The sequence below is a fragment of the Mastigoproctus giganteus genome, chromosome 10 (genome assembly GCF_048544385.1).
Source record: "Mastigoproctus giganteus isolate SK-2022 chromosome 10, ASM4854438v1, whole genome shotgun sequence".
Lineage (NCBI taxonomy): Eukaryota > Metazoa > Arthropoda > Arachnida > Uropygi > Thelyphonidae > Mastigoproctus > Mastigoproctus giganteus.
In genome coordinates this window covers 216,792,833-216,818,538 of record NC_143584.1, presented here as the reverse complement: position 1 = coordinate 216,818,538, position 25,706 = coordinate 216,792,833, and the positions used below count along the sequence as shown (strand labels likewise).

General features: G+C 38.3%; 1 protein-coding gene across 1 annotated transcript; it reads left to right on the top strand.

Annotated features, from left to right (window-relative positions):
- Positions 1-895: 895 nt before the first annotated feature.
- Positions 896-25,692, top strand: LOC150079911 (uncharacterized). Its single transcript, XM_090383590.1, has 3 exons — positions 896-1,161; positions 22,126-22,258; positions 24,191-25,692. The coding sequence occupies exons 1-3, from the start codon at positions 1,056-1,058 to the stop codon at positions 24,396-24,398; spliced, it is 447 nt and encodes a 148-aa protein (XP_090239716.1). The 5' UTR covers positions 896-1,055; the 3' UTR covers positions 24,399-25,692.
- The last annotated feature ends 14 nt before the right edge of the window (positions 25,693-25,706 follow it).

Sequence of the window (25,706 nt, the reverse complement as noted above, 5' to 3'; positions counted from 1 at the left end):
CAGCAGCGATTTATTGGGCTGCGTTTGTGAACTCCTAGCGCGTCTCTCTCTCTCTCTGAGGGGGATATTCCCCCTCAGAGAGAGAATATCTCTCTCTGAGGTATTCTGGTATGGGGGGAGAACGGCGATCCTACCAACTGTGCGCAACTAGGGCCTACTTGACGAGCTTCGAACTCAAAATTCATTCCATCCCGGGACGAATATGCAAATATACTATAAACCTGATCGCTCCTCCCCACTCCACCATTCAAAGACGTCCAGTAGTCTCTTAATTTACACTTACACATTTTTGTGTAATTTTTCAGTGTCTTATTTTTATTTACTACAATCACTACGAATATTTCACTCAAATTTGTTTAGTAAAAATATTTTTAATAAGTTCTGTTTAGTAAAAATAAGTATATCTTATAAAGGTCTTTTGATTAAAAATTTGAGGAATTTAAAGGCGATGACAGCTTTAATGATGACACTTTTAACAAAGTGTGAAAACAGTTACTGTTTATAATTCAAAAAGTTTGCTAACGGCTCATAACGTCACCACCGATAAAAGCATAAATCTGACCTTTTCCTTGGCTTTCATACTTCATAATTTCTCCTCACGCTTCTTTCTAAAATTAATACTAGTTAGGAATTCGTATTTTTATAGGAATTTACAATATTCTAATATTTGTTTAGCTGACAGCTTACAACTATCATTAATAATGGCTAACAACTGCCAATAATTATTTTTGATAGCGAATTCTCAAGCTTACTTACCTAATGCAATTATAAAATTTTGCTGCTAGAAGTTTCTCCGAAAAGATGCGCGTGCAACAACATCCCACTTCAGTTTACCTTGGCGATCAAGGCTGAACGACAACATCCTGGGTCATGCCATCTTGCCTCTAAGCCTAATGGTGACCTACTTGCTAAGAAGTGAATGTGACTGCCGGTGCTGAGAATTCATTTCACCTTCATTTTAAGTAGTGATGTAACCTGTAAGAAGATAAACAGGATTCTATAGTGGGTGAGCTCAATATACTTTTGGGCATTTTGAGAATTTTACTAACACGAATATGAAGTTCTGCAGACATCTTTCACTACAAGTCTTCACGACGCTAATCGTTTCGGTGCTGAAGCCGGCAGCCGATAGGATAGTAATGAGAGCAGACGTCGTTAGAGGTATGTTGTTAATTGGACAGAATTTATTAATTTTAAAAATTATCTAATTATTTGGGTTTATTTAAATTATTTATAAAAAATTAAGTTATTTATAATTGCTAGAAAAGTTTTGGTAAATAAAAATCAATTTGATAAATAAAAAAAAAGTCTGGTAATTTTTTAATCTCTAGTTATCACCCAATCATGGCGCTGCAACTAATGGTGTTTCTTTAAAATAAATTATTGTTAATAAAATCCTCGGTTATTATTTAGATTTGTAAATGATTTCAGGGAAAACTGATTATGAAATACTTTTTCATTCAGCAGTTTCTTTTTACCTGTAATATCTTATGTAATATTCAGTACTCAAGGAGTGTATTAATGTATATTAATTTTTATATATTATATTTTATATTTTTATATAAATTAATATTTGATATATATATATATCAAAATTTAAATGTCCATCAGCAGTTTTTAACCTTAAACTAAATTAATTCGGGATTGAACTAATTTAGATAAATGGATTTCCTCCAAAGCAGTCTGGTGCAGCATAAGCCATAGGCTTCCTTGCACCATGTGGCCATTGCTAATACTAATACTAATACAACACCAATTCCAAGACTTCTGCAATTGAAAGCATTCCTGAGGTTTCTTTTGGAATTGCTAATAGTTGCTGTGTCTGTTCTGAATAACTTCCTAAGTGTTACGCAAGATATTTTTGCATGTAAAGTGCTGTGTTGCAGGGGTTTTCGTAGGATGCAAACACCAATTCACCGAAGACCATTTTTCCAGTCGTTTACTCCCTCTGAAGAGCATCACACAATAACTGTATCACTGTTTGACCAGAATCGCCATGGCTATGCGGAAGAAATTCATAAAAACGATGCTACGTGAGTCAAAAAATACGATAAGCATGATCTCCACATTTGATCAAGGTTTTATGGGACTTTGGAGAAGACGGGATCTTCTGTTGAGAGGACCGACCCCTTTTTTTTTTTTCTAGGTCATAGCCATACAGTCTTTTCATACAGTTTTTCTAGGTCATACACCCACAGTTCGTCATCGGTAATGATAAACAAAGTGTGTGTGAGTCAACAGTTTCTGAATCAACGGATTCGAAATTGAATGGCGGGCAGTGCCAAGATGATCTTCGACGGACAAGCGGCCCTCTTTAGACTTTTCTTAACACTGAAAAGGCTTCACTAACTGTAATATCTTCTCCGATAGCTATTTTTTACATATCATTTCTGCTGCGCTTTTCCCTGTTGCGCTCTCAGAATGACTGCAGATAAACAAATTATTCATGCGTTATTATGTCTAGATGAGTCGCAATTTGCTAAGAAGCCACAATTTAAAAATGAAAAGTCCCTGAACTTTTTGATCACACCTCAAATATAATTCTTTATACAATGAATAATAAAGGTTAATATAATTATGAAAATAACTGGTTTTTTTTTCGTTTTTTGGACTATAAGATGCTCTGAACTACAAGATTTTTTTTTTATTTATTAATGAAAAATGAAATAAATATAAGAAAATAATAATAATAAATTTAAATCCTAAGAAAGAGAAAACAGAAATTAATAATGCTTTTTCTCAGATCAACATAATGAAGCTGATGTACTTCATAGTTGCAGACTGTCCACTAGTTCATTAATTTAAGTTCTATATTGGTTTAACAAGTTTACATTCAATGAGGCAGAAGTTTGTCGCAGTTAAGCGCAACCACTAAAGAATGTTTCTACAGGACTGTTTATTAGATCCACTTCAGTTCTTTATAGTTTAGGTTTAATGATGTGTATTTAAATTATCACTTCGGAACAGTCCGGGTCTTGTAAAGAACGCTATTGAATGCATCTTTGTGACATACCAAGATCTAGATAGTGTGCATAAGTTAAAGCCCTATTTAATTGATCTTGACAGATCAACTCTTCGTGAGAAAAATTTTCTTGTTTCTGGTAGTGTAGAGGGAAGATGAAATTAAATTTCCTGTGGTAAAACATCGGTCCTATTGAGATGTAGTATAAACTCCTACATACTCTGTCTACAGGATGATTTTTTATTCATCATGCCATTTTATATATGTGAAATAAAGTTTTCGCTTATATAGTTTTCACTTCTGAATACTGTTCGTATTATTTCACTCCCAACCCTTAAAAAACCGCCATTATAGTATACAAGTATTTAGCAGTATTGGAAAAGTCATGCCATAACATGTTGAATGTGTCCTCGACATTTATCCGTAATGTATCGCAGATGCAGTGTGAAATTGCGAATAACATGCTCCAAAGTTCCTCCAACACAGAATATATTTCATCTACAATCGCTTTCTTCAGCTCAGGGATTGCTTGTGAAATTTTCTGAACCACTCTTTTTTTTTTAAATTACATGGGTCTAAATTAGATGACATTGGAGGCAACGCCAGATATTTTCCATACAACTTAGAGTAGCGGTTAATAACCACCCTGTTGTCAAAAAGTTCATCCAGGACAACTCTGGTGAGTATTCAATGTTGCCAACCAAATCTCCAAACCTTTCTCTACAGAATAATAACGTTGTTGTTACGGCAAACAAAAAATCATTCTGTATTTGCTTTAGAATTTAAGCAAATTTAAGCAAAAAGCAGAAAAATTGTACATTATGTACAATTTTTCTCGTACTCAGACAGCACAATCGTAAAACTGTTGGGCTAATTACCAATATTTCAGTGTTGTAGTCTCAGGCGTGGATAGCAAGGTGTTTTCTCTGGAAACTCTGGTTTTTCGTCCAGTTGTTGTTGTTGTAGTAGTAGAGTTTTAGGAGCATCAGCGACTAAGGTCATACTACTCCGTATATACTGTCTGCAAATTGCTTCTGTTCTATGGTCGATTTTCTGTTTGCGGGACGAAAAACCTGAGTTTCCGGGATAAAAAACTATGGTACCTCGCTGGAAACCGACTAACTCAGCCAGTTGTAAAAAAGGCGAATAAAAATTCCTCACGTAATCGACGGGATTAGAGCAAGGTCATTTCCATCCCGTGTGGGGGAGGACTGCAATCCTACCAACTGTGCTATCCACGAGGGCTTTGTCCAACAAAACATGCAAGTCGATCAGAGAAAATACGCAATTTACTGACATAAATGTACATGAACCGCTACACAGGAGCCGCGAAGGAAAATTTTATGAAATACTGTATAACCGTCGTTAATAAAATATATTTTTTAATAATTATGTACATATACAACATTACATTAATGCGTTCGGCGAACCAGAACGGCATTTCCAGTGCGCTCCTGTCTATTTTGACTCTTATCACACAACTTCACAAAGCTCCAAAAAAAAAAAAAAGTCAATGCCGTCTGTTTTTTTTTTTTTTTTACACTGATTTGTCTGCTATTAACATTACTTCATAAGTTTTAAGTAGGCTGTAGACCCCTGAGAGAAAGTGCCTTAATGATTCAAACCTTGAAAACCTGACCCACTTTATACACTGTGCTGCCACTTTATTAGGTACACCTACCTAGTAGCGTGTTGAGCCTCCTTTAGCCTTCAAAACACCCTGAATTCGTCTAGGCATGGATTGAACAAGATGCTGAAAACGTTGTGCAGAAATGGAGTACCATGCAGACATCAGTGTGTCACTCAGTTCCTTGAGATTCGACGGAGATGTAGGCTGCAACGAACAGCCCTTTCCAGTTCATCCGAAAAGATGTTCAATAGGATTGAGATCCGCGGACTGACCGGATCACTGCAGCAAAGAAAAGTCATTGTCATGTTCCTGGAACCATTCCATAGTGATTCGGGCTTTGCGCACCGGCGCATTATCCTGCTGGATGTAACCATCTGACTGAGGATAAACTGTCAACATGAACAGATGCACTTGGTCAGCAACAATGTTTAAGTACGATGTGCATTCACACGTGAATCTATGGGTATCAATGGACCTAACGTGTGCCAAGAAAACATTCCCCACACCATAACACTGCCCCCCCACCTTGCACAGTAGTCGCCAGACATGACGGGTCCATGGATTCATGATGTTTTCGCCGAATTCTGGGCCTTCCATCAACATGATGCACCAGGAACTTCGACTCGTCAGACCAAGCAGATGTTTTCCAATCCTCGATAGTCCAGTGCTGGTGTTGCTGTGCCCACAGAAGGCGTACTATCTTGTTCTTCATTGATAACAAAGGTACGCGATGTGGCAGTCGGCTGCTGTAGCCCATTCGCGACAAAGTGTAACTAGTGGTCCGTGGCGATATTTTGTTCAGGTTGTATTCTGACATGATGTGCGACATTCTGGCCCGTCTGTTTGCTTGCACAATTCTAGCCATCCTTTTCTGACCCATCTCATCAACAAGCGATTTTCTTCCACAGGAGTGCCGTTGAGAGGATGTTTTCTGTTCGTTGCACCATTTAGGCCTGACGTAGCCGAGTGGTCAGGGGCGAGAGTGCATAGCACGCGTTACTTGAGTGGACCGGTGTTCAAGTCCGTGACTACTAAATACGATAAATATTTGTATTGGCGATTTATTGTAAACTCTACTGACTTGGTTGTCGTGCGGAGTATAAACAGAATTTTATTATTCTCGATACACCCTTGAAACTGTGGTGCGTGAAAGGTTCAGGAAAACTGCCGTTTCAGAGATACTTTGTCCAGCACGTCTTGCACCTACTACCATGCCACGTTCGAAGTCCTTTAGTTCACTCCTTTTCCCCATTCTTCCTACGGTTTGTACGCTTAACTGATACTAGAAAAGTTGTTGTACTGCATTTATATCCACAATTGTGGTCATATGACGCAACGTTGTGGGATAAACCATTTGTGTGCACAGCAGGTGTGTACCTAATAAAGTGGCAGCATAGTGTATACTGCAGTGCATAAAACTCTTCTCTTAATAGAATCACAATTTCAGTTTATCGTAATTATAATTCCAATAAGTTTTTCTTATTATCTCCATTTTTAAATTATTATTTCTGTATAAAGTTTGCTGAACGAAAACCTCCAGTTTTCGGGAGGGAAAAAACCATGCTACCACGCCAGAATCCGACTCACTCAGCCAGCTGTGAAAAAGGCGAATAAAAATTCCTCACGTAATCGACGGGATTCGAGCAAGGCTATTTCCACCCGGTGTGGAGAGAACTGCAGTCCTATCAACTGTGCTACCCAGGGCAAGGAGGCATGTAAGAGAAAGTTAAATCCTGCATGAGACATCACTGATGTACAAACATTTCTACTACTACCGAAAATTGGTTGAATTAGTTGACGTATTTGACCCAAACTTAGCAGGTTTTTTTTTTTTTTTTTCGTGATTTAAATTCAAGTTACTTTCATTATACTGTAATTTTGGATGAGGAATTTGTAGAATATTTATTTATGTTTAAAGAGAGTGAAGTCAGTTCACTAAATAACGAAAGTAAAAACGGAATGAGCAAAATCAATAAGTATGACGGTAATACAGAATTCATTTTTTTAATGTGAACATAAATTTAAAAAAAATTTTAATCGCAGTTTGGTGTAGTGTACCATTTCCTTTCATATTGTATTTACAAATGTACCGAGCCAAAATTTATGAGATTTTTAAGGATAAAGATTTTTAATGATTAAGATTAAAGGATTTTAAGGATTGGAGGATTTTAAGAAAATTTTAAAAGCATTATAGGAATGCGGGTTAGGATATGTGTGCGCCGAGGGCCAAAACAACTAATGCTATAAGGCGTCAGTACATTATGTATATAATTGAGAATATTCTTCGGTCGGGTGGTGTTTTCTGGATGAAAATCCCGACTTTTCGAGCGAAAAAACCATGCGCCCCTTGCCTGGGACCGCCTAATTTAACCACGTTGTTAAAAAGAGCCCATAAAAATTCCTGATTCAAACTCAGGACTTTTCGAGCCAGTGTGGGAGGACGGTGATTATATCCACTGTATATCATCTCTTGCCCTTGAAGGTAGCAAGGGCAGAGATGATTGACGTTTGAAGGGCAGGGCCCTCGACCCACTCTTCTACAAACCGCTTTTCTTGCTAGTTTTTTCCCTGCGGAATTGTTACATTGCTTCTTAAAGCCTGTACAGCCGTGACGCAAAAACATCTTGAAGGTCGTCAAAGGATTGTGTTACTTCGGCCAATGAGCGCATATTGCTATTTCAAAAGTGGTAATGCAAATCATTGTCACAAAGCTACCTGTATTTAGAAGTTATTTATACCGTTCTTGTATATTGTCTGTGGAACAGAATATTCACAGGAATCTTCCTGTGAATATTTTGAATTTTGAGCTAAACTTAAATGTTGAAATCAAGTCTAAGAATAAGAGAATCGTACTTCATTAACCGAAGTTAGCAAAGTAGTCGGAACACTAGAGCAAAGTATATTAAAAAATGACATTTCTTGCTAGATGTAACTTTTTTTCTTTTTCTTTTCGTCCTTCCTACCAATTTTCTAATTGGTAAGAAGGTAACTCATTCTTTCTAGAATGAATCTTCTGGAAAAGACCGGAACCTTGACGCCTGGAAATGACTTTTTTTTCTTCTTCTTTTTTTTTTTTTATGAAACTCCAAAAACGAAAAACTCTTATTAAATTTCGGTAGATTGTAATTTTCATGAAATACGTGTGAAAGAAGTTTGTTCCAGCAAACTAAAGTTGAAGGGATAAATGGGAAGAAGAAGAGTAGGTTCTGTAAGTTTGAAATTGGACAGAAAAAGAATGCTGATCGGTTGCAGCACGTGTCTAGAAGCCTGAGAGAGGTTTTGGGAACACCATCCACCCCAAATGTGGGAACAATATTTCATCATAAGACTAATTTGAGATTTTTAGAGTGATTTTTAAGAGTTCAGAAGAAGAGTAACGCCAACAGCGAAAGAGAAATCCCAGTTTTTCAGATGCAGAGGAAGCAATATTTGTGATGTGCTTATGTCAAGACAGATTAGAAGTCAAGATAATCCCTAAGATATATGGAATCTTGTCTAGAAATCTGAGTGTCACTGAAGAATAGTATAGGAGCAGTAGACATCTTTTGCGACATATAAGATAGGACTGAGTTTTAAAAGGATTGATATTAACTGAGTTAACTTTTTCCCATTGGACAATTACTTCGAAGTCATCATTTAAGGAAATGGTGGTGGATATTCGAGAAGTTGAAGCTGTTGTGCAGAGAGAAAGGTTTCTCAAAGTGGAAGATGGAATGCAATGTGCTCTCATCAGAAAAATTATGGATAGGAAAAATACCGGCAGAATAAGAAAGTGTAAGAAGGTGACAGAGAACAGGAGCACAGATTTTGAAAACAAGTGGAGAAATGCCATCAGGACCTAGAACTTTTTTGGTATCAAGATTGTTCAAAAGTATTTTGACATCTTTGACTGAAGACTACAGGAGACATTGAGCGCAGTGGGAATGGTAAGAGGTTGTTTACCAAGATCATCAACACAAGAATTACAAAAAAAGTAGGTTGCTAGTCGGCCTTATCTTTTAGCTGAAGAGGCAATAGAACCATTAGGTTTTAACAGAGGAGAGACTACAGATGGGCAAAACTGCAGCCAAAAGCATTAGAAAGACACCAGAATGCTTGACTGTCGTTTGGACAAGAAGCAAGTTTGATATTCTTAGCCTGTTCAGTATCTACGTTAGACTTTTAATAATTGATTTACAACTGTTTCGAGCTTTAGTGTAGGCAGAAATTAACCCGGAGGCTTGAATGTGAGCCAATTGCGATATGCAACATTCTTATCTTGAACAGCCTTAGCATACTTATTAGATGAAACAAAGGTAGAGGACGTTATTTTAAAGTGGAATGCAGATTAAAGGATTTCATCCCTACAAGAATAATTACCTTATTTCAAACAAATTATGTGGTCAAACAAATTATGTAACAACGCCACTGCACATAGAGCTCAAGTGGTGGAGGAACATCTTGAAACTAAAGGTATCCGACTGCAGTGGCCAGCACAATCACAGACTTAAATCCGATCGAACATGTGTAGGACATCTTTGGCCGTTGCACTGCACACCTACAAAATTAAGGTGAGCTAAGGTCTGCGCTAGTGGAAGAATTGGATTTGTTGCCATAGAATCTTGTAGACACTGTAATATCGAGCATGGTTCACCGCTGTCAGGCCTGATTAGCCGTTGGAGAGATCACACGCCGTACTGGTGTTATGTACCATATTTTCGAGTATCTTTTATCGACTTCTGTAACGTGACCTTTTTGGTAATTCTTATTCATTTCATCGTCCTCATTTCATCTTTATTCCATGGAACACAACTATACCAAATTTTGTCCCGTTTTATCGCAAACTGCAAGAGCTACACCACGTTTACTACGTGTTCTGTTAATTTTGTCGAGCAGTGTATATAATGATCCTAAAATTCCAATGTGGCATTTCCTCATGAGCGACTGTCGTAGTGTGAAAGTTATTTTCGAAATGGTCAAACGGTAACTGGAAGATAAATAATTCTATGATAACTGCGAGGAAAGTGGAACTGAAATTATTGAAGCTAAAAGTAAATAAGGAACCTGAGCTGATGAAATCAATCCAAATATATATATTAAAAGAAGCAACAAAAGAGGTAAGCAAACCTTTAGCTATAATTATAAAAGTACCCTTGGATTTAGGATATGTCCTACATCCTGGAGATATGTAAATGTCTCCTATTCACAAAAGGGGGTCAAAGGGCAAAGTGAGTAATTACACGCCTGCAAGCTTGACTTCCGTGTCAGGGAAAATCATAAACTCAGTGATTAAAGGTGTAATAATGCAGGATTATCTTGACAAGACAGAAGTTACAAGACAATCACAGCATGGATTTGTTAAGGGACGATCTTGTCTGACCAATCCAATCCAAACAGAGGAACTGAATATAAAAAATAATTTTTACATCATTTAAGTAGATTTTAATAAAGCTTTCGCATGAACGACTGCTGTGCAAATTGGAGCAGTTTGGAATTAAGGACAAGTTACTGCTATGGATAAAGAGATGGTTGAGTCGCAGAATACAGTGAATGGTTATTAATGGCCTTAATGCTCTCCATGGACTAATGTTATTAGCGGAGTCACTCAGATCTGTGCTGGGTTCCTTACTGTTTTCAATATTTATGAACGATATCAATGAAGGAATTATTTATTATTATTATTATTATTATTTTAGGGTTGCCCGTAATTAAATACATTAACCCGTATTTGTGTCTGTAAATTGCGTATGTTTTATGGTTGATTTGCCTGTTTTGCTGGACGAAAAAACCCCAGTTACTGGGGAGAAAAACCTTGCTATCTACGCCTGAGACCAACTAACTCAGCCACGGAGTGAAAAAGCCCATTAAAGTTCCTCGGGTTATCGACGGGATTCGAACCCAGGCCTTTTCCACCCGGTGTGGGGAGGACGGTGACGATACCACTGTGCTACGCGCGCAGACATCAATGAAGGAATATCAAGGTTAATGACTGTTTGCTGATAGTACAAAGTTTGCAAGTCCAGTAATAACATCCTTGTGGGTAGCACAATTGGTAGAATCGCCGTCTTCCCTACACCAGATTGAAAAGGCCACAGTTCAAGTCTGGTCGGTAACATGAGGAATTTTATGGGCGTTTTTCACAACGTGGCTGAAAAACCATGCTACTCTCACCTGAAACCGACAAGGTCTCAGGTGAGGGTAGCATGGTTTTTCCTCCCGGAAACTCGGGTTTTTCGTCCAGCAAACAGAAAATCCACCACAGAACCATGTATACTGCCTGCAAACACACAATTTGCAGACAGTTTACACGGAGCAATATGGCCTTAGCCGCTGATACTTCTAAAACCCAATAACAACAAAAACCGGTAATGACAATAATAAGGATGTGCTACCCCAACAACACAGATAAATTAGGCAGGGCTGAAAAGTGGCAGTTGCGGTTAGTTGCTTCAATTGGGTGATGGTAGTAATCACAGAATAACATGCCAATTTAATGTAATTTAGTGGAGAACGAAAAAGATATAATCATTCCTTTAAATGAAACGTTTATTTCCAAAAAGAAATAAACTGTTCTTTATTGTTTATATATTTTATAGTTATTTCTGGAGTATATGAAGTGTGGTATTAAAGTTTCTAGACTGGTACTGTTACGATCATGTTCGATGAGTTTTTAAATAAACGGAAGTGGTATGTTGAGGAAGTTCAAACATTCCCCAACAGATGATGCTGCAGAGATTGTCCAATAGGTTGACAGGCTGCAAGTAACAACCAGTTTCATTAGTAGCGTTAACGTCCTGTGTCATGATTTTGCAATGAAGCAACGAATGAACATCAAATTTAGCCTTAGACTGAGTGAAACTGCCCTTAAAGGAAAGAGATTTCCGGATGTTGACGACATAAAGAACTGAATATCATCTCTTTGGACGTTTTCGCTAACTCTTCAGAAACTTTTAGAACGGTGTAAAAATGCATTCAATCAGGTGGTGATTACTTTGAATAAAAATAAAACCATTTTGGAACTCCTTCACTTTGTGCTCTTTTTATTGCACCAGTCCGGGAACTTTATAGACACACCGAGCATATCCACTATGTAGCAGGATAATCACCTTGCTATCGCCAAGACAAAGGAACAGGATAGTAGAAGTGATCATCCCGTTGTAATAAGGCAATGATTAGGCCGCATCTTTAGTCCACGTACAGCCTCATTTTAAGAAAGATGTAAATCTCTTGAAACTGTTGCAGAGAGAGAGAGAGGGAAAAAAAACATTTTATTAGGGCCATCTAAAACTGTAATTTCAACTTACAGACACAATACACTCGTGTGGATTGTGTCTGTAAATTGCATGTGTTCTCTGGTCGAATTACCAGCTTTACAGGATGATACCCCCCCATTTTTAAGGGGGGAACCTTGCTATCTATGCCTGAGATCGACTAACTTAGCCACGGAGTGAAAAAAGCCGATAAAAGTTCCTCCTGTCATCGACGGGATTCGAACCCAGGTCTTTTCCACCCGGTGTGGGGAGGACGGCAATCCTACCAACTTTGGATATCATATTCCTGGATATAGCAGCAATCTTCGACATCTCCATCCCAGCTTTAACAGTAATTCTGAAGGGGTATTTTCTCATTACAAGAAACACCTTAAGCGTTCTGACCAACACCCTTCAAGGAAAGACAAGTTACTGCAACTTGCCGTATCAACTGGAGAGTACCACATGGCGGCGTTTTTTCCGCCACCTTCTTCGCAATGGCACTGGCACCATTTTTTGTGCAAAATTGTAAACAATCCATTGCATATACAGATGATTTGAAATTTTTTGTGACCTCTAAAGAGCAAGAAACTGTACTTCATCTATGCGAGGAAGCAAACAAGACAATTAGGAAACTGGAAGAATACTTATACTACATTGGTTTGAAACTAAATGAAAAGAAAACTGCCCAAATGACCTTCCCCAATAAAAATAAGAAAAACAAAATTACAATCTTTGTGAATAGTACCAGTTCATGTAGGATGAAGAATTAACTTTCATACCTCACTTCGAATATACATTGGTGTGCAAAACTTAAAGACTAACACTATTTCTAAAGGTTACAACCACAAAATCAAACTAAACAGCCTGTGGCGATTTGCATAACTGTGGCCGTTCAGTAGAAAGCTGGTGCACATGCAAAAATTTGAATCGTGATGAGAGAGTTCACATAAACAGATAAAAGCAGCAGTTCAGCAGTTATGTGCAAATTACCGAATGGTGAGCACGATTGTTACAGACGTTCGATTGGTTTCATACAGTGCTACAGACAACGAAATGGCCAGTAGACAACATCTGGATCACTTTACCCGGGTTCGAATAATTGGGAAGCTCGAGGAAGGTCGAAGTGCGATGAGTGTGGCTGCAGAGTTCTGAAGGCCGACCACGCACGTCTCACATACGTGGTCGGCCTTCAGAACGACAGGTACAGCTGTTCGAAGGACCAGTGGTGGTCATCCACGAAAAACAACGCCCAATCATGACCGCTATATACTCCTACAGGCCAAGAGGGACCAACACCAGACAGCGGGATCCATTGCAAACCAGCTGCACAGGACGCAGGATATCGCGGTTTACTGTGGCCAGGCGACTCCACAAAGGTGGACTGTTTGCCTGACGGCATAGTAAGCTATGTCCCGTTAACAGCTGCCCATCGGAGACACCGTTTACAGTGGTGCATCGAACACAAGGACTGGACAGCAGAGCAATGGGGTAAGGTACTCTTTATTGATGAAAGTAGATTCAGTCTGAGCAGCGATTCTGGACGTCAGCTAATCTGGCGAGAGGTTGGCACACGGTATTACTCCGCAGACATCACTGAAAGGGATCGATATGGCGGTCGATGTGTTCTCGTCTGAGGAGGCGTTATCTTGGATGGACGTACACAACTTCAGATACTGGAAGGCGGTACTGTAACCCGGTGCATTCTACTGTACTGAGGTAATCCTTCCCCATGTGCGTCTGCTCCGAGGTGCCATTGGCCCGGAGTTCGTGTTTATGGATGATAACGCCACACCCCATCGCAATGCAACTGTTGATATGCTTTTGGAAAGCGAGGACATTGTTCGTATGGATTGGCCTGTCAGTTCCACCGATCTAAATCCCATCGAATACATATGGGACGCTCTGTGGAGACGCCTAGCGGCACGTCCACACCCTCCAGAAAATGTTCACCAGCTGCAGGTGGCACTAACAGAGGAATGGACGATGTTACCGCAAAAACTTATCAACAACATTGTTCTAAGTATATCTCCTACTGAGGACCTCCTCTTTCCTTTGTTCCATCTTTGGCAGTGATGTATCTGTATCATGGCAGCCAGTGCTATGTTGCCATTTTTGAATAAAGTCCCTCTGTACCGTTTTGTTTCCGTTGTTGTTTCCTTCATCATTTCTGTACCTCACGAGGTTCTTTTGGTATGCTTTTCCCATATCCAGGCCACTCCTATGAGAAGCTACAGGTGAAAACCTGACTCGTCCTTAAGTTTTGCACGCCAGGGTATTAGAAAGAAGACGCATGCAGCATTCTGGAACACTAGACAAGAACTTACTGGACTCTGAAGCCCTCATGTAATGATCCAATACACTCTTAAATGTGTTACACCAATCCGTTGTACGCATCAACCATCTGTCATCGGCCCCTGAGAACAACATTTCTCAGGGGCCGATGACTTTCTTAGGCGTGGAATACTGGCTTCTGAGATGGCTAAATAGGATGTTCCGGAAACCGTTCACTATTGGAAGAGCGGTCTTGTATGCTAATCTAGACATCACACCCTGGATGCAAATCATCATTACAAGAAACATCTTAACTCTGGCAAAGTTATTATAAGAGAGACTAGATGCGCCTAAATTTGATAATATGATTAGGATGACATGAAGAAGAATAAACAGGGAAGAACCAATACTGAAATGTTAGACTCTGGGGAGATTCTTCCCAGCAAATACTGTTAGGTTTTTTTAATAATTTAAACATAGATCCAGAAAAACTATGTACAGATAAAATACGCAGGAAAGAAATCTTTCGTAATGTGTACCGGCAGGTACAAATTTAATAAAAATATTTATTTAATAATAACATGCGCTCTGTGTTTTATGATTTCAAATATTATAGATAAGATTATGTAAATAATCTTATAAAACAGATTTTGAAAACAGAGTCTAAAGATCTAGTCCACAATTTTTTTCTCATTAAAAAACCTGTTGACCTGACTTGTTGACCTCTGTTATCTTTCTTACTTTCACAAAAGTTGTTACCTTCGTTTCTTTTTATGGTAGAACGCTACTTCTGTCGTATCTTTTGTCCGCAATAACGACCCGAGCTTGAAGTAATCTGTGGTTCCCTGATGATCACAATATCGATCAATCTTTACCGATCATGTGTTGACTCTATTACATCAATAAGCAAGATTTGATTTTAATGTTTGTATGTCTATTTTATGTCACAATGGCTTCAATACTCTTACAATGTGTAATGTGGGGAAGGTAGAAAAGAGGTTAATGTTATTCCAATATAGAAAATCTGAGAGTTTCCTTGGAATGCGGTGTGGGTAAAGTAACAGTTAAAGATAAGATAGAACTGATTTCACTAGCTCTTGAAGTTATCAGATCCTTGGTGAAGAATAGTTTGGCAAATGACCTTTAAGAAGCAAAGAGAATAATCAAAGAAATGCTGGTTATTTGTGCTGAACGAGGTTTATCAAACAATAGTATAATAATATCACCAGCAAAGCTGTGGATAGGATTTCTATTCAATGGAAGAGGTCATTGATATACAAGGAAAAAAACCTTGTGCTAATTCAACGCTGGTTGAAATTTTTAAGATAGAGCACCATCATGCCCATACATAAAATGAGGTCAAACCATAAGAAGCAACTTGGAAGGAAAGTCTTATTATATTTTCTATAATAGAACAAGTCTGAAGAAAATTTTGTGTCTGCTGGAGCTTTTTAAATCTAATACAGTAAGTCATGGCGTGATTACCAGTTCTTTCTACCAGTGATTGGAGTGATGGCTAATTTTTAATTTAAAAAGGTTTGTATGTGGAAATAATCAATGAGTTGTTGTAACAGGGTTTTAGGAGCATCAGCGACTAAGGCCATATCGCTACGTGTATGCTTTCTATAAATTACGTGTTTTATGGTCGATTTTCTGTTTTCTGGACGAAAAACAAGAGTTTCCGGAGGAAAAAACCACGCTACCTCGTCTGATACAGACTAACTCAGCCACGTTGTGAAAAAGGCTCATAAAAATTCCTCGCGTCATCGATGGGACTCGAATTAATGTGCTGTTCAAGTGTTGGGAGGCTGGAGATTTTACCAACTGTGCTAATCAGGAGGGCATTTTTTCTTTGCTTTAAACTTCGATATATAATATTACTTTATGTTTGATATTTTTAAAATGTAATTATTCCGTGTTAAGGGTCTTGATAATGATTCCATATCATTTTTGTCCCTTTTATTATTGTATTTCATAAATATGCTTGCTTCAGGTTTTAATATTGCTTAGATAGGTACAAGTGATGTAAAATTTTTTCTTAAGGTATCTTTTTTAAAATCTTATGATTAAAGTATATTATATCACCTACCTTACATTATATCTCTTAAACTCTATACAGGATAAACCATATGTTTCAGAAGTTGTATTTTGAAGGACTGGTGAGTGCGGCTGGTGCTTAGCACCCTGACTGAAGTTGTCATAATTTCATAATTACTTTAGGAACAGTAAACCTAAGCGAAATAGGAATATAACTGAATGGTAAAGTTTTTCCCCTATTTTCAGAATAAAAAAATATGAACATATTTCCTTGCATCAAGGATGTTACAGAATAGGTGGCTGTATCAAAGAATTATCACATCGAGAGAGCATGAAAAGTACGAAATGTTAAGGTAAATTTCCGCGTTCATGGTTCCCTTCACAGCCAGCAAAGGTCCTAGGCTGATCCATGAAAAGCATTTCCACAACAGAACTCCACCTCTGAACTTCATTGTTAGCACAGTGCACTCAGGCAGCAGATGTCTTCCAGGCATCCTCCACACTCACATCCACTTATCTGATCGGATTAGGAGATAGCGAAACTCGTCACTCCATAGAATCGATTTCCACTGCTCTTTAGACAATATGGCATTCGTTGCGCCATGCAAGGCAAGATTACTGATTGTAGTTGGTAACGTTGGGCTTATGCGCCGCCATAATCCTATGAAAATCGAAGCTGTTAGCTCTGTACGTAGTGTATTCGTAAAGACCTCAAACCCCCTGTTGAATCCCTAAATACCTGGTTAATGTTTTGCAGGGATGTCTGAAAAGATTGTAGTACTACCTTCCGAGTACCGCTAGGCACGCGAAGAATTCATGTGCCTTGCTAGATGGCGAAGGTACCTCATCCCTTCAATTCTATTTCATAACGTTATTACGGATAGTCAACTTTGGACAATGTACGCTGTCAGCAATTACACGAATCGACAAGACAACAATGTAACCTCTCTAGAAATGTGTCACTTTGGCTTTACATGTCACGAAGAGAACAACTAACTTGTGTAGCTCATACGCTTTGCTTATTTCGGTCTAAGTCATTTGTTTATCCTGGAAGGTCCAATGAACCCAGGGTTCGGTGTTGGGCCCATTGTTTTCTATATTTATCACTGATATTGATGAAGGTATATCAACCTTAATGTACAAGTTTGCAGGCTGGTTAAGGACAGTAATGACAGTATGCTACTACAACAGAATCTAGAAAAATTAGGCAGATGGGCTGAAAAACGGCAATCGAAATTTAATATTGATAAATGCAAAGTACTGCATACGGGTAGTAGTAACCTCCAGAGAAATGTACCAACTGTGGTGGTACCACACGCAGGGTGGTAGAGAAGGAAAAAGATCTGGGGTAATTGTGTAGTCAGATATCAAGTTCTCTGAGCAATGCAGAGACGCTGCCAGGACACCTCATGGGGTATTGTCGGTGATATACAGGAATTTTGCTAGCAGGAGGTGATTATCCCATTGTATAAACCAATGGTTAGGTCACATCTAGAGTACTGCATACAGGTCTGGAGACCTGATTTTAGGAAGGATGTAGGGCTGCTGCAACGAGTACAGAGAAGGGCAACAAGATTGTTGAGCGGAACAAAGGGGTGCTCTTACAAAGAAAGACTTCAGTTCTGCAAATTGCAGCGTCTAGGAACTACGCATCTGCGAGGTGACCTGATTGATGTCTATAAAGCTTTGAATGGATTAAGCATGCTCAACGTTGATGGGATTATTCCTCTTGCTCAAACTACACACATGAGGTGACACAAATTCAAATTAAGGTAGAATAGATGTGCGGTAGTTTTTCCTTTAGCCAGTTGGTGGTTGATTGCTGGAACAACTTCTATGTTTTTGTGGAAGTTGACTTTATACGTATACTTTGCTGTTTGTATGTATAACCTTGGCAATAAAGATTTATTTATATATCTATAAATGGTATTCTGTCTATCTTCGAGGCATTAATTAAAATTTCCTTTATTAACGTAAAAAACACAGTATTTTCCATTTTTCTGATCCTTTTAATAGGTTATAGATTTATATTTCCAGTTTGATGCAGCTAATTACTGTTACTTATGCATCCCTTTTATTTTATTGCTTATATTCAACGTTTACTTTGTAATTAGTGTAACTATATTCATTTACTACTCATAACTTGGTCCACACCCTTTACTGATATCCGCTTCATCTTGAGTTTCCTGTTTATCTTCAGAATATAAATGGGTCCTTATAATGATCGATATGTTAATTATCTTTCTACATACATAAGAGATAGACGTTTACCTTGGCTTGTGTATTTTTTTTTAATATAAATTATAATAAATAAACTTACCCTACCTTATGTCTTAAAATGTTTCCTATTTTGCTATCATACTCATACAAATATTTTATTAAGTTTCGTTAATTGAGGAGGCAATATATTTATATATTATATAAATTTTAAAACCCATATTAGTACGTAATTTAAATTCGTTGGTATTTAAATTATAAAATAATGTACCTGTATTGCATAACACTTAATAAAATAAAATAAAAATTTATTTTATGATTAATTTAACATCCCACACACTAGTGACGTGTGCTCATACATCATAAATATTTTTAAAACATAACCCCTTTCAGACAAATTAATGAAATTTGTTAAAATTGTCTAGTTCTATTTCTTGTTAAGAGATGGCGCCTAATGACATCTATTTTTCATATACAAAATAGACGTCATAGTGCTTGAATTTTATTTTAGTTTTGTTTATTACCAACATTTATAAAATATTAACTCTTAGTAGAGATGAAAGATGTACAGTGTGATCAAAAAGTTTGGGACTGACTTTGTATCTTGAAACAGTGACGCTGTAATTAGTTGTGATTGTCACAACGTGTTCTGTAACGCGTGAATCACCGTTCATCTGAAGTCAATTCTGAATTAGCGCGCGTTGAATAAAAGGCCCGTTTTACGTTGTTGTTGTTGTGGTAGGGTTTTTAGGAGCATTAGCGACTAAGGCTATATAGCTCCTTGTATATTGTCTGTAAATTGCTTGTGTTCTGTGGGCGATTTTCTGTTTGCTGGATGAAAAACGCGAGTTCCAGGGAGAAAAAAACAATGCTACTCTCCCCTGAGACCGACTAACTCAGCCACGTTGTGAAAATGGCCTTTAAAAATTCCTCAGACCAGCCATAGGACTCGAACTCAGTCTTTTCCACCCGGTGTTGGCAGGCCGATCATTATACCAACTATACTACGCACGAGGGCTGGAAAGGAAGGCATAGGAGCAACCATAAGAGAGCTGAGCAGAATAAAGCACCTGACAACTAGTGGTGTAACTAGGGTGAATGGCGCCCAGGGCAAATGCGCCCTTGGAAAATGCAAAGATTGGAATTTTTGCTAAAAATCTGATTACCGGATCAGGACTATTTAGCTAAAAATCCTACAAATCAGCTGTAAGTACCATAACTCGACATAGAAATCCATATCCATAACTGGACATAGAAATCCATATCCATAACTGGACAAGCCGACCGGGCTAGCCGAGTGGGTAAAGTACCTGCCCGGCAACCCAAAGGTCGCGGGTTCGATTCCCGCCTCGGGCTTGGATCAAAGTACTGCAAAAAAACCTTGGGAGGTGCAATATGGCCACAGAAGCCGATGCGCCAACAACTACCAAATCAAAAAAAAAAAAAAAAATAAAAATAACTGGACATAGAAATCCATATCCATAACTCGACATAGAAATCCATAACTCGACATAGAAAATCTGGTTATCGGCTTGATACAACGAAATGACAGCACAGGGAAAAACAAAACTGGGTAATTGAGAGAACTAGAACAGGAAGACGATTCTTTGATAACCCACGTTTATCATTAGAGATAACTAGACTGGATAAGAGCCTCATCAGAAAATTCGCAATAATTTTCCAGGCCAACTTTCAAAGGAAACAGAGAAAGCGACCAATAAGAACATTAAAAGGTACAGAGAATGGAATTACAAAATTTTCCCAAGAAAGCAACAAAAGAGGATGGATTCATTACGCAGTTTATTAGTAACATTCGATGCATTGATTTCAAAATTGAGTCATCCGCTCGAAGTGTCACTGATGAATGTTTTCTTAAACTTTCGATTTTGATTTTGGAGCCCCTACTGCCCCAAAATATTGTGTATTCAAAATTTAAAAATTCGACAATTACAAAAAAAAAAAAAAAAAATGTGTGACGTTGAAATTTATATTAGCTGCTTTGCTAAGATTGCGTGGTGAAGGTGTGGCTGGTTGACATTTTAACGGCATTGTAGTTATTATAAATAATATGAATATTGCACAGCGAAAGCACGTACACACACACTGGAGTTTCTCTACACTAAAAGAACTGATTTAATTTTTATTCAAAATTAAATGAGTTCTAAAATCTAAGAATTATATTCTGTTAAGTTCATAGCCATGGATGGGCTTCAACCCAAGGAATGGCTGAGCTTAATGGAAACTTAAATGTACACTAAAGGGGAAAAAAAGGTGGATATGGGTCTAGAAGCCACCCCGATACATGGATATATACACACACGCATGTCCTTTCTGTTTTCTTTTTCCTTTTTGTTTTTTGCTGGTACTCAGGATTGGGCAGCCTGGGTACGAGAGATTTTGCTGACATCCACAGGTATAACACTGCCTCATGTGGATGCAGGATTTCGTGCATTGCGCACAGAGAATGGAAAAGAGAATGGGGTCAATATGTCCACTAGTTTTGAACTACCTCCAAATGGATGCGATAAAAGACAGGAAACAGGTCTGGCTCCGAGGACGGGCACTGGACAGCAGTTGTCCAGGTGATGGTTGCTCCCTGGTGGCAAAGAAGCTTGACAATCACAACACATACTGCAGAACATTCATTAACATTGCATATACATTCATTAACCACACGTCATGCCCGCTTTACAGATTTCTGTATTTCATCACAGTGACATTAGGTGGAGATGGACATTAGTCTGGGAGCCACCATAGACAGGATACATACACACTAAAAGAATGGACTACCCAAATCTGGTTTACGTTGTATCTGGGAAGACCTCAATCCGATTCACGCCTACCACTGAGATTTAAACTAAATATTCTGACGAACTAAGGTACATTTTACCAGCCAACTCTTAGAGTATTTCAACTCCCCCATGATAATCACATAAAGATTCTATCAGGAAAAGGCGTATAGAAATAAAACAGTGAGGAGTGCTTATACATATATGCAGGTATAGACTTTCACTAAGCACAAGAACGTGCACCACCGAACGAAACAGAAGTAAATGAATCAAAACTAGTTAGAATTTTCTAAAACCTACCAACCATGCTAGATGACTTCAGATGTGGAAGACAGCGATTATAAATTGATTTTCTTTAAATTTCACCAATGCAGGTCTGCGTTCAGAGAGTATTCCCACTTCGCCCTCCTCTAAGTTTAGCCAGTTGATACTTCCAAAACGGTAATGCAGTTAATCATTGTACCAAACGTATTTATGACGATGAATTTACGTATTTGTCATAGTCAGTCTAATTTGGGGATCTTCTGCTGACTCCAAAAGATCTTGAAGTACAATAATACTGTTCCTTCTGCTACTTGAATTGAAGAATCTCGATAATTTTGTGGTAAGACTTTTCAGGTAATTGATCAGGGCAAAAGATCGCCTACCACACTATTGAGACAAGGTCCTAATAAAGTGGCAGCGTTCAAATGAAATACAAACTTCTGGAATAAACAGTTGTAATGCAACTATACAATTTTTTTATATTTGTATTATATTCTATTAAAAACCTTTGAAATTGAAGGACGTTTATAACCTGCTGTTAGGAATTTTAATATTTAGAAATTTTGCCATAAAGGTCTCTATTTCAAGGTTGTTATGTCAAGGTTTACTTCTAGCCAATTTCGCATTGTCTTGCGAAAAATAAATGAATTAAAACTATTTCGAATTTTCTAAATGATGATGAAAAGTAATAGGAACATGTAACCTTTTTTCCTGCTTCTGTAGATTTTTCTGGAATGTGCTATGACGTCAAGAGTTGTAAAGCACGTCAGGTGAATGAAAGTTGGGCTCTGGGACCTTGTTCTATTGCCAAATGCGAACACCACGAAAGCGGAATGCTACTGGAAGCCCATTACACGTAAGATAGCTTGTTATACTTCGAATTGAAATTCATACATTTCTTGAAAGTATGTCACTAAATTTATGATTTTTGTTCATTTTTTAAAAATATTTTTTATGTTTATAGTAGCTTGCATTTGTCTATTATCTTTCTATACATTAAAAAAGGTTTTCTCCTAGTGATTTTTATTCAGCCAATGGGAGAAGAGAGATGCGGATTACGTGGTAATACGTAACAGAAGCTTTTTCTGAGGTAAAACAAGCTTCTGTTTTAGCGTGGTCATGCTAGATAAACCTCGTGCACGCACTTTGTTTATCTAGCATGACCACGCAGTACCATTCTTGATATGTAACTATTTATATATTCATAGCTGAGGAAGACACACACATACACACACTGTCGAAAGCTTCTGCATTTTATTTCATTTTATCAAAAGAAGCGAATTCCCCTAGTTATTATTACAATAAAAGAATATATATTTTTTATAATAATAATAATAGACAAATGCAAGGATTGTATCAGGGAATATTAGTCGGCCGAAACTACCAGCTGCAGACAGGTAACGAGATCGAAGCCATGATGGATGAGAGACCCACAAATATCTGGGGATGATGCAGGCTCAGCAGTTAGAGTTCAAGACGATCAAGGTCTGCTGACAAAAAAATACCATCAGAAACTCCGAAGCCTACTTAAGGCAAAGCTGAACGGAGGGAACACAGTTAAAGCCATAAACACTTATGCAGTCCAAGTGCTAACATACTCCTTCGAGATCATAGATTGGACTAACACCAGGCTGGAGGAGATCATGGGAAAGACAAGGACAATGATACCCAAGAACCGCCAACACCACCCAAAGTCGGCTGCTGAGAGACTGACCACAGCTCGGAAAGGAGGAATGAGCTTGCTCGATCTCATCGAGAAACAGAATAAAGCAATTGAGAACCTGAAGGATTACTTTTCTGGAATAATACAGTGGCGCTGTGTTATTCCAGAAAAACACAGCGCCACTCTACCAGGCCATAAGGAAGGATAGACAAGCAGCATACCCTACTCAATCTAAGCAAAGAGACTTCTCCCGTCCAGACGGAAGAAAAGAAGATAGAAAGATGGAAAATAAGTAAGTATTCCGTGGCAGACACTACAATGAACTCCATCAAGACCACATATATAAAATGGCTTCCAATGCATGGTTTACGATCGGGGAAATCTTTTCCGAGACTGAAGAATTCATGCTCGCCATCCAAGAGCAGGTAATCAACATCAGGAACTATAGAAAATACACCGCTAAGGAATTTGGGGTGAATTTGGGGTGATAAATAACACATGTCGATGATGCCATCTGGCCTCAGAAACCATCCAGCCATCACCGCAGGATTCAGGATGATTACCCAGACGAAGTACACTGATAGACAAGGACAGGTCGACAGGATAATACATCAGAAACTAGAGAGGCAATACCAGTTAATCAAAGAAAGTGTACCGTATTATAAGTACGAACTGCAAGCTGTACTAGAGATCCCAACCTATATACTGGGCTATACTGAGACCGCGCCATAATAACAGACAAGATGATCCCACACAACAGATATAACCTTCGTCCACAAGAAGAAAAAGGCTACCTATCTGAACGACATAGCGATGCCCAACACTGGCAACCTTCAGAAAACCTACGAGGAAAAGATCAAGAAGTAAAAATCTAACACAGGACGTCAAAGAGATGTGGCACATGGAACAAGAAACGACCATCTGGATCACTGCGTCGACCACAGGTATGGTGCCAAAGATCCTGATAGCAATACGCCTGCCAGAGAACACAATAATGTGAAGTTTTTAAGATTTTAGATTAAGTGAAGTTGTGTAAGCTAGGAACAAGTATTTCCTGTTTCTCTCATTTACATAGAATTATAAATACATAACAGAGTATTTATGGTTTTCCTTTTACCCCAACAGGTGTCCCCGCTTTCAAAAAGGGCCTTCTACTAAATGTGACGTCATTGAAGATAAACGCCTCCCTTTTCCAGGATGCTGTCCACGGATGGTTTGCAAAGCAATTTCTTCTGATAATGACACAACAGTTGAGTTCAATTACGTTACACCTCGGCGCCAGCGAAGGATTGGGCGAGTAATTAAGAAAAGACGGCCACGTCCAACAAGCTAAGCCTACCTGCTAGAGGACTGTTTTCTTCGTTAGGCTTACAAATATCTATAAATGTTGCTATTCTGGGCAACGGGAATTTATTGTTCAATTCAGAACTCCTGTTTCAGTATTTAACAAAGTTTGCCTTCTCTGTCAAATGTTAGGCAAAGAGGGGCGGTTCTCCAACACGAGTATTGTCGCTGTAGTATGTTCACTATAATTTTGGCTTGTGAATATTTATGCTGCTCATTTAAACCACTCAGGAATACATTACAGATTCTGTGGTTTTTTAATTTTCTTCTAGCTACATGCAGAGCATGTTGCTTTTTTCATTACCATACCAGCATCGAAGTCAAAATAATAATAATAAAATAAATTAAAATGACAAGGTCGCCTAGATAATTCATCAGAACCCGAAGTAAAAAACCTCAGGCCGTTCTAGAGACCCCCTACTCACAAACTATACTGACCGTGCCATAATAACGGATAAAACGATCCCACACAACAGACCAGACATAATCCTCATCCACAACAAGGAAATGGCTACCTACCTGATCGACACAGAGGTGCCCAACACCAGCAACCTCCAGAAAACGTAAGAGGAAAAGATCAGGAAGTATATATACAGGAAGTCAAAGAAATGTGGGATATGGAACAAGTAATAACCATCCCGACCACCCTATCTCTACTAGCAAATGTTCAATGAATCATCGTGGGCCTTCCTCGCAGCCTCTCTACAAAGAATTTTACATTTAGAATAGAATTTACATGACAAAGATTTATAAATATTAATTAATGCCTGTAATGGATATAACTCACATTAGCGCATACGCTCAAAATGTTCATCATTTTGGATTTCAAAAAATTGTAGTTTTGTAATAAACACTCTAGAGAATAACAGAATGGTACCCAAGAGGAGCTAGAAGAAAACTTGGAAGACAACGACGGAGATGGACAGGTGAAATTCATGAGTTTGTGGGTAGTAAATGGATGGCCATTGCACAAAACAGAAGGAACTGGAAAGTTGCTGGAGAGGCCTTCATCCTGCAGTGGATTGAAAATGGCTGATGATGATGATGACGATGGATAACACTCTGCGGACAGATACGCACCAATACATCGACGCTGGTGCACACTTGGTGACAACTGCGCGCTTCAGTGGTCTGATTCTTAATATCATGGACTCTGATAAGTCCCCAGAGTTAAAAAAAAAATCTTAGGACGTTAGATGGCTTCTTTTTTTTTAATATACCCAGATTGCTTTCACGTTTAACGATGTCAACAGAAAAGATTCGACAACACCTCCTAACGAAATTCTGACCCATATTT